Raw genomic sequence first — 13,156 nt, forward strand, 5'->3', positions numbered from 1 at the left:
ACGAGCAACTGTCCATCCAGTCAACATCTGCAGGCAGCCTGCAGCTGCTCCTGCTCTCAAGGCAGACTAAATCAGTTCTCTAGAACAGCACAATATATGCATTAGCTTAGTGTACCTGCTCATTAGTTTTAAGTGTCAAACATTAAAAAACCAAACTTTTGGTATGTGGAAAGAATGGCTATGAAGAGACAGTACTGAGGAGAAGAAAAAAACAAGAGGAGGAACAGTATTTGCTATTGAACACCGAAGGGAGAGAGTTGACTCCAGCTTCTAATTATAATAGTATGCAAAACAACTTGAAGTAAATGTATTATGTTTATTTTGCATTCAACTTCCCAGTTGTGTGATGGGAAATTGAGGAAAATAAACACAGTAATAATATTGGGGCCAGACTGCAGCTGGCACATGCATGGGTGTGTGGGAGGAAAAATACCAGGAGCGCCCACAGTCTCTGTGCAAACCCCGCCTACACTCAGCAGGGTCTTCATCTATGTGTTCTCAAAGAATTAATTCATTCCCCAGGACACAGAGGATGAGTAAGTCCTGATTCCACCAAGGAGCAAAATAAGAACAATGCCTAACTGCCTGAAAGGAAACACCCTTCCACCAGCATCATCCCTCCCTGATAACTTATCTGGCTTTGAGATGTAACATGCCTTTTTAATAAGCATACTGTTTTGGGTCTATAAACAATGAGTATTCAAATAATAACATTCCCACCTGTTCTTTCTCAGTTTTTCCTCCCAGTAGATAGGATCACTAAGGAAAGTCTTCAGAGGAGGAGAAGATATCTTTGTGAAGTGAATGATAAACATTTATCCAACAGTTCATCAAAAGGTACCTCAACTCTATGCTTTTCAGCAGGCAGAAATCAAATCGTAAATCAGTGGACTTTCCAAAATACACAAAGGCTGCAATATCAGAATGCCAACTGTTCATTCATTATTCACTCATATCTATTATGAGATAGATAAGGCCCTTATTTTCAAACAGACAGATACCTACCATTAAAGAGCAAGTTGTGCTAGGAAGTAATAACTAGCTGCATTCAAAAACCTATCAGTGTTATCAGGTCACTTAACTTACATTTATAAACATTTCTCTTTAAAAGAAATAGCTTAAAAGGAGGGGGAGTATGTCCCACACCCCCTGATATCAGCAGTGGTTGCCCAGGTAAACTGCAGATTATGATTTTTACAACATAACTGGTTGTAATAATCAACAATTAAAACACTCTTCCAAAATAGACTTTGGAACCATTGAACAAATTAAATGAAGTAAGAACTTGTATCTCCAACAGGTTAATATCACAAGTTTATAAACCAGTCTAGACACTCATTTAGAAGACTAAACCCATCTCTGAATTGTACCAGTTGCTATCGTAGCCTTTCACAGACTCACTGAAACTCTAAACAGACTCTAAAATCCATAGAGCACCTAAAGACAACAAATGAGAAGCTCTCCTCTATAACATAGAGCTACTGGGGAAAATCTTTAATATGGAAGTGATGTGAAAAGCCTAGCTTCTCTACATATAGGTTTAAATTACACAGTCAGAAACAGCTGCTGCAGCTCGACAAGAAAATGCAATATTTGTAAAGCAGCAGCTTGAAAAGGCAGAGGGTGGGGAAGTCAAGTAGAAATGAGTGTGCTATAAACATTAACACTTAAATCAATCAGGGAAATAAAAAAGTTAAAATCTTTTACTTTAAAAAAAAAATTAAGTTTCAGGTTTTGTTCTATATTCGTCTGTATCATCTGAAATAGCATGCAGTCTCAAGTGTGGGACTGCACAGGTATTTCCTAATTCATACCTATTTTGTTAAGTTACACCACTGAGTACCAGACATCAGATCATTTTCTAATCCAGACTCTCTGATCTTTCTCCTCATCCAAAACTGCCATACTTTAAGAATAAGCAGGATAATTTCTCGTCTCTCATTCTGGAAGCAAAGCAAGCTAAAGCAGTGTTTCCCATTTGTGATTTAATGAAGAAGCAGTCCTACTCCCCTCTTACAATGAGATTTCACAAGGCCGGTCAGACCTTTCACTACCAGACTTGCTAGACTTTGAAAAAGAATTTTGACATAATTAAAATGAGAATTCAGGTCCTTTAGGAAGGTATGCATTATAAGATTAATAGTTAATAATCCTGTCAACATTTATTTAAGCTAAGCCATTGAAGCAGAAATTTACAGTTATTTCAGCTGCCTGTTGCTACAAATGCACATTTCTCTTAAAGTGAAACAACTAAGCACTTGCCTGCTTACTTCTAGCAGGTGTTATACTACATATTACTAATAACTGAGAGGTCTCACTTGCAACATGACACAAATAGTGTGTAACCTCTCCTGTTAAAACCATCCTGTCAGATTCTGTATCTGCCATCACTCACTTGGCATCCAGAGTACCTAGGGCAGGTTTTTCAAAAAAGTTCAGTGAAAGCTGAACTCTATCATCCAAATTACTAGGATTAAGTTTGATGACAACCTATGCCTTCTGGAAAAGCCTCACGTAAAGCTAGTCCACACATACCAAACATGATTTGCTATAGTAGGAAGATGCATTAGCATCTGCTGAATCTAGGATGCGGCCTTTTTAAAGGGCCTACACTGAAACCATTTATAGAAGTACAAGACTTATCTAGTCAAGAAGGAAATCCACTGACTTAAAGCTGAAGATTTCACATCAGCTGTCTAGGGCAAGATTGTTTCCCATTAATGGGAGTGTGAGCATTTTCTCTGATGTTACAGCCTGTGTTAACACAGGCTGTAACATCAGAGAAAATGCGCACACCTCTGCCTGATAGAACAAAAGCTAAAACAAATTTTCTATTTTAAGATAAAAAATGTGAAAATTTTTCTTAATTTCAAGCACTAAGTACATAGCAACATATTGTGATTAAAAAAACAAGTAAACAAATACATCTATGCAGATATGCTTAATTCCTATTCAGATCAAAATAAATTAAGCCTCTGAATACTAGTAGCCTTAAGCAGCCTAAAGCCTACCCTTACTGCCACATAAGAAAAGTCTAAACTATCATCTGAACCCAGCATTAAAATACAGGCATAGCAGAGGTGGACAAAACAGATAATGAGAGTCAGCATGTGTATCAACACAGCATCAATACCCTCCAAAACCAGAAATTAATTAATTCCTCTGTATCAGCCTTTTAACAGCTTTGCCATTATATTATTAACATACATTTACAATATGATATACTTATTCATTGCTTACACAGAGACCAGAAAAAGACTTCCAGAATTCTTTTGTTTATTTTCTAAATTAATAGGGCATCACAACTTCTATTAAACCTCTCATATATGAGGTTAGCTGGCTCAGGACACCTGATACAGGTAAAAAGTACATACACTTTTCCAACAAAAGGAGAGAAGAAAAGGGAAATATTTTTTTAATAGGGCCACGCTTACAAATCACTCACAAACAACTGGCTAAAATTCCAGTACCACAATAAGAAAAAAAATAATTCTCTCAGGCAGAGCTAAAAAACAAAACAAAAGCCCCTACAGATCTGAAAATTCTTCTTTTACTTAAAAACAACCTAAAAAAAAAAACCCCAAAAAACCCCCCAAAGACAAACTGCCTCACCTACCTCTAACAACTCACTGTTATCCTCCCTCCTTCTAAGGCAGGACAGGCATTTTTTTTATAGTTCATGTTAAAAGGCTTGTTAAAGGAAGCAGGGTCACTTGGCCCCAGTGGTGGGGCTGGTAATGAAGCCCAGCTGCATCCTCCCAGGCTCTGCGGGGCTCAGGGGGGCCACACGCTCTGGAGAGCAGGCTGACATTTCTCTGTGGAACTGTCTTGCACTTTATGTAGCTGCTGAAATCAGTGAAAGTGAGGTAAAAGCAGATGGAAAAAGCCATCTTCTTTGGTGTGGTTTTATTTGGTACCCATATCGCCATAAAAAGTCTACGTAAGAGGGAAGGCCAGCAGAGAAAAGGGTTTTTACAGTTTCCTCAGGTTCCTATGGCCTCGGTAGGTGGCTTTGCTGATACGCCACAGCCCTGTGTTTTTTAACATGATCATTGTTACTTGCCTCCCAGAAGAGGAAGTGGAATTGCTCTGAGTTTGTTTATTGGGCAAAACCGTGCATTTTATTCTGCTGCACCTTCTAAGCAGATGTGTTTGAGTGAAAAGCAGTGGCAAGAAGTAACAAGCAAAAAAATAAAAATGTATAATAGGCAAGAAAAAAACATTCACGTTCCTCTAGCCTCCTTCTAACATCGCTGGAATGCCAGGAGACCTTTAAAGTAATAGCAAACATTATGAAATGGAAGAGGACATAAAAGAAAATGTTAATACCTCAGGAGTACTCTGGTCCTTTCTAACTTTCTGCACTAGGGCAAGAATTTCATGTATACTTTGGCATCCAGAATCTTATCAAATATTTTCTTTGCATATGCCAAGACTTTATCTGTTCATTTTAGCTTGGACCTGCAGGAATGCTTGCAGAGTGAAATTGGAAAAGTGGAACGAGAGTAGAAATGCACAGTTAAATTGTCCACTTTATTTCACCATAAGCAATTATTTTGTGGTTAAGAAGAATATGGATTACTATTGGTGGAAAAAGAAGCCAAGCAACCAAATAGTCCCTTTCCCAAATAGTCAAATATATTCTTGGCCAAAGAAACAATTTAAATTGGTCTACACACGTTATTTATCAAATGCTTGTCAATTCACATGGTCCTTGTACTCTCTAGAGGGTCTCATAGTTTAAAGCCCAAATCCTGAAATGAGATCTGCTTAGGGTAGCCCCTGCCCCTACGCTGACTTCCAGCCACAGCAGGTCCCCGTGTGGACACAGAGCATCACGTTGCAAGACAGGGACCCAACTGACATTAATTGTACCAGGTAGCTACTAATTAAGTTGATGCACAAACCAGGGGAAATTGCCAGACAGACTGCTTTGAAAATAGTCCCCTGGACCAAAAGCCAGTATGCAGTGCTTTCAGCAAAGTAACCTTTCCCGGCATAGTTTCTTCGTTTGCTAATTTTATTCATTATGCCAAGAGTGAGTTTGTTTGACTTCTCTGGGAAATGGGCTTGCGTTTCTGAAGCAGACAGAAACACTGCGAGGAGACGCCGCACTTTTCAAACATGAGTTATATTCCTGGTGCTGGCCAAGTGAAAAGATAAAATATGCATTCATGCTGAAACCACGGGTTTGAATTCTTTTATCTGGTCTCCCTGGAGTAACTCTTTGACCTGAAGTCCTTCTTGAAAGTGGCCTTAAAACCTGAGAAGGCTCGCTGGACAGATTAGTAGAACTACGTGACAATTGGCATTTGGAACACTGCACTCACGAGTACAAGGTTTGTGGCTGTTTTTATTAGTAGCAGTATATTTTTTTATGAGACAAGATAAAAATAAGTACCACTTGTAGAAAATGGAAGAGATGGCTTCTCTGAGCCAAACAGGGGTGGGTGAATACAGACTTTTCCTAAGGCTCTGTCAAAGACCAACAGCTTAGTAGTATACGAGTAACATTTGATGATTGCCAGTCTTTAACTTACGGTAAAAGCTTCTCGTAGTGCGCACCAGCCTTCAGCCTCATGTCCTCTACTCAGTGCAAGTCACATGTAAATTATATGCTTTATTGAAATGTGTCTTTATTTCTAAATAACTCTGAAGTCACAGTAATTTGAATTAATAGATGTAGTACTGACAAACCAAATTACTGGCTGTGCTGTGCAGTTCTGGGACAATCTGTGTGGTCAGACCAAAGATGTGTGTATTGCCACAGAACTTGAGGGCTGATCTCTACTATCACAAACGTTTATGAATAGGTTTCCAAGCAGAGGGAGGGAGAGAAAGAAGAGTTCGAAGTTCCTGGTACACTGTGCCTCATCATTGTTTATGTACTGAATTAGATATCCCATTTAACTGAATGTATTCAGACGTGATAACTTCAAAGTTAAATATTCAAAGGACTTTGAGCAACCACAACTATTGCAATTTTTGCCAAATGCTGAGGTAAAAACACGTTGGCTGTTTCGAATAAGGATTTTCTTTCTCCCTGGTGTGTTATCAGTCTTAAAATTGCTACTTAGAACCCAAACAAATATGGCTCTGAGACCCATATGTTGTTTTTACAAGTGGAGTGCTTGAAATGAAGTTGTATGTCTGTGAGTATAACTGATTGATTTATCCTGCAGTTTTGCTACCATCATAACCTTAACTTGTGTTCTGTAACTCACAGACCATTTTGTACTTTGGGCTCTTTGAAGCTTACATTGTAAGGCTGCTGCCAGATTTGTCAGTAAGTAAATCAGTAAAATTAGATGAGCTCCACTTTGATTGACGAAGCTGTTGAAGATTATCTTACTGTGGTAGGCAATGGCTAAATGGCTTTTTACTCATTTTGAAAGAAACAACAACAACAACAACAAATCTGTAGAGGATTTCTTTTCTGCTACACAGTCCTGCCTTAATAGATATGCCTTAATGAGGTGCTACCACCAGGGTGGGCCACTGTATACTGCTTTCCTATAGCCTTGCATGTTCCTCAACTGCATTTTCCAGCATGACATTTTTTTCCCAAAGGGACACATACCATCAGTATGAATGCTGAACTCCACTTAACTATTTCCAAGCTTGTGTTTCTGTTTTAATTACTTCTCCAGCCTTGTGCTTAAAAAACTTTTATATGTTAAATATATTTGTATGTGTATTTGATATACCAGCTTTTTTTGACCTTTCATGCCAGGTATCCATCTATTACATTCTCTAAGAAGTTTTTCATGTATGGTTTGATGTGAAACTAGGGATACAGATGTGACAGCAGATTAATAACACGATCCAGATCTGTGACTTAGTCAGACTCAATGTAGGGCAGCAGTTCAAAGTTACTGTTGTTCTGTGGCCCATGTGAAATGAGTCTGTAGATTTGTTTTATTCCTTGGTAGACAGCAAGCTGTAAATTGGCAATGAGGTAAGCCAGGGGATGAAGACACATATTATCTGAACTGCATTCACGGCCAGGCTGACTGGCAGCGATGGGGCGTGAGGAAAGCTCTTTGGTTGCCCATGCTATGACTCCTTACGTGGGCTCTGTCCTTCGTAAACGCTTAGTCTGGAGCTTTCCCAGTAGATGATATCTATTTTACTTTAACACACACTTCAGTCACCACCCACTTAAGGGTGATGTATTTGCCCTGTATAAAGACTGGTGTCCTTTAAAATAAGAACTGCCTCTCTCAGATCCACTTGACTTCATTAAGAACTGAATAATAAATAGGATGATTAGTAGATGTGACACTAGTATGGTCTCAGTTTCATCCAGAAGAATAAATAGAGCCAGTTGTTTGGGAAAAGAAGAATTCCAGTGGGAATAAAAACAAATATTGTGACATTTTTCTTTGAAAATGTAGTGTTCAGAAATAGAAGATGCACACATATCGGGGAGTTTTTTTCATTTTGTGACATACTGCAAACATAAGCGGTTAGCAGGCAGAAAAGCCAAGTGAGCTGGATGAATATCCAAACAGAGAAATCTGGCCAAAGGGAACAAATAGAGCTGGAATAGTGATGAAACATATGTTTTCAAGTAAACATTGTCATAGGCCAATGGAAGGGGTACCATTCCCCACAAAAATGGTAGCAGTGAACAGAGAAATGCTTAAAAAAATGTAAGCATTGCCTTTAACAGAAGGATTCAGTAGCTTTTCAGACAGTGAAATGTAGGGAAAGTATCTCTCTGGCAACTGGTGATCTAAACTGGTACCACAGTCCTGTTCTTGAGGGATTCCCAGCTGGAGTCATCTACTGCTCACCTGCACCCTGGCACGGTAATCTAGGAGGCGTGTGTTACTGAAACCATTTGCTTTACAAAATCGAGAGACATTTTCAAACGAGGAGAGGAGATCATCTCTGGAGAAATCTAAATTTCGATTATTTATTATATAATTACATTAAACACAGCAGGCGTCTTCTAATCAGTCTTCATACGGTATCTGCCTCTTTCTTGGAGAATTGGCACAGCAAACTCGGCACGTGGAACGGCATGGGAGCTTGCGCAGCCACAAAACCCTGCTGCGACCCACCAGTCTGCACACTGAAACGTGCTTGGGGCAGCAGAAAGGAAAAGCTGAAGAGCTGAGCACTACGGGGCAAAGGAAAACTGGAGCTCACCTCTGCAGGGATTGAGAGTTCTTGTCTCCCCTGTGAGCAGCCTAAGAGGAATCTGCTTTCAGCCTTTATGTGGATTTTGATTCCTTTCCCTCATCTTCAGAGTGCCGAGGGGCCTGCAAGTGCTAAAGTCACAGCAGTGAAATGTTTTGTGGACAGGTACACCTAATGAAGAGACAGCAACTGTCTTTCAATAAGCCCTGACATCCACGGCCTGAGTGCTGCGGACTGATACATGCGATGGGACCAAGAAAAAAAAGGTCTCAGCTGTCCTGAGGACCCGACCCGTACTATAATACTGGGGCTGAGGCAGTATGCATCCTGCTCTTGGCCGCTTGAAATGGGCTGGCTGGTCTAGTTGCTTCTCAGAAGTGTGTTTTCCATGAAGCAGCTCTACACTAGTTTTTGAGTCAATGAAGGTGACATGTGAAAAAACAAGTAAGAAAATTTAGAAAAGATGAGATCCAGACATTTAATATTTATAAGAAATCTACACAATGCAAATAACTGCAATTCAAATGAAAGTACACATTTTTTCCTTAGCACTACCATTTTTGTCAATGGAAAAAAATAATCCTCTCAACTATTATTACTGCGGTCAAAACCAGCAGCATCCAGAAAGCAAATGTTTTCAGTGCTAATCTAACAAAAAATAACAGCTGGTTCTCTGGTGTGTCATTTGCTTGACTTGTATGGTCTCTCTAACTCAGACTGCAAACTCCTTGCAAAGCACTGGCGGCACTTGCAACCACAATGAAACGGGATCCATTCTCACCCAGGACAAGTGAAGCTCCTTCGTGCTGTGCTGTTCCTTTAGTGCGTGGATCACTGTAGACCCAGAGTGTGCCACAAATACCCCTCCTTCAATGGTCTGCGCTCCCTTGCAGATTTCACCTGACTCAATAACACCTTTGGTCACCTTGCCCAAGAAGATGAACAACAAGAGAGAGGCATGTCCTAGCTGAATTCGGTTCAAGGTTCAGCATCCCCCTTCTGTCCTCAAGTCTCTTTGCCCCCTTAGAATGTCAAGAAAAAAGAAACAATATATAATTAATATTTTAAATTTTATGTACAGGAATATAACGTTATGGCAACTTTGTACATGAAATACATACAGTATTTAAACATGAAAATCAACTAGGTAAGAATTTACATTAGCAATGAAACTGTTTCATGTGCAGCCCAGTTAATACTTAGTTTAGATCTGTATTTTATTGGGGAGAGATTTTAATAGTTTACAATCATAGAAACATAAACATTTAAAACAAGACTCTATAAAATAATTTACAGAAACCCTACCATCTACACTGAGAGAAAGGGTGTATGTCTGTGAGTTTTGTGTGTGAATAACAAGGTAGACAAACGATGTATCTCAGCCTTTTAAGTATAAAATAATTTAGAAGCAGTTCATGCAATATGGAAGCAAAGGAGTGCCAGTTCCTTTGAGGTTTCCTGCTACCTTGGACATCTACTGAGCATCACATGTGGGTCACCGGACACATGATAATACCATTGCCAGATGCTACCAGAGAGCACCAGCCTCAGTTCCTCCAAACAATTACTTATGTAAACATAAATATACAGGTTGATATCTTTTCTACACAGTACAAATACAGGTCACAACTTCTCAGCTGTGCAAGTAGTCAATCCATATACTTGGAAGTAGGATAATGTTCAGACTGGAGTTCCATATATTTCTATGTACAGGGGCACTAACAGAACTTCCTCGTTTTCACCAGTTTGCTCTGATACTTCACAGAGTGCCCGCCGTGCCCTATCACATAAACGTCCAGCAGGTAGGACTTGCCAGGCTGCAGGCCTCTGATTGTCTCTGTGGTCACTGCTTTCTGGATGTTCTGGCTGTGGAAGTATTTACAGAGAACCTTTTCCGATTTCTTCCTTGTATCTGGACCCAAGCACTGGTTCTGCTCTCTTTTCTTCTGCTCTTCGTTGTAATTGTCATCCACTTCCCTTTTGTAGATGCAGAATTTGTTTCTCTCCTGCGTGCCCAGCCAGGCCACTGTGACCGAAGAACATGTGCGGAGTTTGTCAAAGGCTTTGATTCGCGTATCTTCAGGAAGAGAAGGAAATGACTGCTTGTTAGGCCTTGTTGTAGCCAGGATCTTTAGCATAGAAGCACCTTTTTTGCTTCCTTTCAGCCTAATGAGATATTTAGCTTTTGCTTTTCCCCGAAGCTGGAACTGCCGCACACCCTCCACGTTTTGAGACAAGAGAAGTTTTCCATCTCTTCTAACTTGGATCTGAACAGCATCCAGGCATGAATGAACAGAGAAGGTGACTTTTTGGTGAGATGAAACGGGAGCAAAACGTAGAAATTTGGCTCCCTTTCTCTTGATGAATACATCTGTAACTTTGCCGTCCTTCAGTTCGACTGTTTTCTGTTTGGCCTCCTCCTTCGTTCTGGCAAAGGTGCCAACGTATGCGGTGCTCATGTTAGTGTTGGTATTTACTGCAAACATGTCAAAGTAGTACTGCGTATCAGGCTTCAGGTCTGACACTGTGAAGATGTTCTTGTTCCCGATGCAAACTTTATGCAGGTCAACTCTCGGCTTTGAAGATGTTTGACGCCCAAACTTAGATGATGATTTTAGGAAACCACGTTCTTTGCCAGAGTTGTTGTCTGGGGGAAAGCCAAAATGGGCAAAGTCAAACGGACTGAAATCCAGACCTGGTTTTGGAGCCATCATGAAGGCATCATCAGAACTGAGCCTGGCTTCAACAGCGCAGAGGCTTTTGAAATTGTGTTCTTTATTGATGACTATGCAATACTGAATTGGCTGTTTCAGTAAGGAGGCGGTGGGACTTGGTTTCCATGCCAGCGTCACTGTTGTACGTCCCAGAGAAGTGACATCGATTCTGGGATCGTAAGGTAATTCAGGATAAGGTTGGTCCGATTCTGGAGTAGTGGTTGCATACACTTTAAAATGTGTATCTTTCTCTGTCGACAGCAGATCTAGTTGGTACAAACCAGATGGGGAACTGGAGGACACAAAGTACTCAACATCATTGCCTTTGTAAGAGAACAGCTCTGTGCCTTCCTCGTTAGTAATCTGCTGTTTCTGTTGCTCAAGAGGTTCTGGTTCACCTAGATTATAAGCAAAGAAAAACATTTGTACAGACACAATCTGCGAATACAAGACAATAAAACTCTAACAGACACTTCTACGTTAAATACAAAAGTGAGACAAAAAAAAGGAGTTTTATCTTCTGAGGAAGATACTTCTGTCAAATCAGAGAGGGAAACTGGTTTGGCACTCAGGTTAAAACCAAACGCAAAAGAAATTGCACCTGACCAGTATTAGCGGAGTCTCCTGAAGGTAGCTAATGCCCTCTACTAGACTACTTTGGGCACCCAACTTGGAGATGCCATACCGCTCTGGGGGGACTGACTCCGCTGCCTGTTTCTGGGCTTGGGCCCTTACCTTTGGCCCTCTGAGTCACACTGAAACTTACTGCCTGAATACGGTGGGGGCCAAAGGTATGTATACAATACAATGTGATGTGTATGACATTTACCACTTGTATGAGAGGCTCTGGAAGCCAGAGACCTTTTCCCTCCTCAGTAGCAGTTATATGTTTATCTGCAAATAAACCCTGTGGCTACAGACGACTCCCCTCGAAGGGGTGAGCTCAGCCCTGCTGCAATGCCAGCCCTGTCTGTCCAGTTCTCACCTTGTGTACGCAGCTCACAGCAAAGCCCCTGTGAAGCCGAGTTACTCTGGGCAAGCGCAGTTTGTTGTGGCAGCATGCAGTGCACTCTGTAACTATAACCTCAGCTTTTACTTTTTTACAGCTCTGCTGCCAGTTTCCTGCACAAGAGCAGGACTGGGGCTGAAGATCCAAACAGCAGGAGATCATAAAGATGGGCCTGCTGCAAGACTCAGCATCACACCGAGACTGATCTGAGGGGCTTCGAATCCAGGAGAAAAGTAGATCTCTGAGGCGCAAGGGAAGTCATCGTTCATTTGTTACCTGAACCTTCTCCACTGGCTTCCTCTGGGAGCTCCTGCACACTCAGTTTCCACTCCAGAGGGGCATCGCATGGTGTCACTGTCACTGCTAAGGGAGTGTTGTCCTCTTCAACCACAAAGAAATACCTAGGGGAAGGTTAACAGACCCGTACGTAAATAAATCCTGATGCCAGCCAACCGACAGGGACTGACTTGACATGATCAACGTTGATCTTGGTGGGGCAGCAGAGACAAAAGTGTTAATTACAGGCAAGCGTGTGCAGAAGGAATATGGAAAGGGGAGTGGGCAAGAGCTAAGGAGCTGAGGGGAGTCCCCCCACTAACACTGTGCTGCAGAGTTCACACTTTGCTTCCCTGGACATGGCAGAGGGGCTCTGGCCTCCTGCCCTCCCCTCCATCAGCTTCACTTTTTACCTCTGCACTAACTCTACACAGTATAAATGGTTACAAAGGTGTAAATGAGGGAAACAGGATCTTTCCTGGAATTTAGAGATATGCTTTTCCAAACAGGACACACATTTTATGGTGTGACCAGGTAAGGACCCTAGAAGCACATATAGATACCTTCAGCTGTCCTCCCACATGCCCCCAAGCACTACATGTCATTTACAGTAAAATGTTTCTCACAGGTCCAGGCTTAAGGAGGTGTGTGTGATATGAGGAGGAAGGTGGCAATGCTGGTCTTCCCTGAACTCTTTGGAGCCTCAGGTTCTTCCCCAGTCTAACCTCAGTATTTACTAACCCACAGGGTCAAGGTTGGGAAGGGGGGAGTTCAGACCAGACCGGCTTACGCTGCTTCTTTAAAGCCCAATATGAAATAATGAAGAGAGACAAGTGTGGTGGGTAAGCCTGTAGTTCGTAATTTCCTTCCCGCTCCCTTTGCCTCCAGACACGGTCAGTGGCCCCACTTCAGGGAACTTCTGCGGTCTGTGGGAGCTCTGGGCTTGTCCCAGAAATCAAATAAATTGGATAGACCCTCAGCCAGAGAGGCCAGATTGGGATGGAAACTT

At 41.4% G+C, this 13,156-nt stretch overlaps 1 protein-coding gene across 5 annotated transcripts in view; it reads right to left on the reverse strand.

Annotated features, from left to right (window-relative positions):
* Window positions 1-8,901: 8,901 nt before the first annotated feature.
* NDNF (neuron derived neurotrophic factor) overlaps window positions 8,902-13,156 on the reverse strand; it is a 41,830-nt gene continuing 37,575 nt past the window's right edge. For all 5 annotated transcript variants that reach the window (XM_075751054.1, XM_075751053.1, XM_075751055.1 and 2 more), the window contains 2 exons: window positions 12,148-12,272; window positions 8,902-11,260 (listed from right to left, as the gene is read on the reverse strand). In XM_075751054.1, the coding sequence (XP_075607169.1) occupies window positions 9,867-11,260; window positions 12,148-12,272 (1,519 nt within the window). In that variant the 3' untranslated portion in view covers window positions 8,902-9,866. The remainder of the gene's footprint in view (window positions 11,261-12,147; window positions 12,273-13,156) is intronic.

The sequence above is a fragment of the Balearica regulorum genome, chromosome 4 (genome assembly GCF_011004875.1).
Source record: "Balearica regulorum gibbericeps isolate bBalReg1 chromosome 4, bBalReg1.pri, whole genome shotgun sequence".
NCBI lineage: Eukaryota > Metazoa > Chordata > Aves > Gruiformes > Gruidae > Balearica > Balearica regulorum.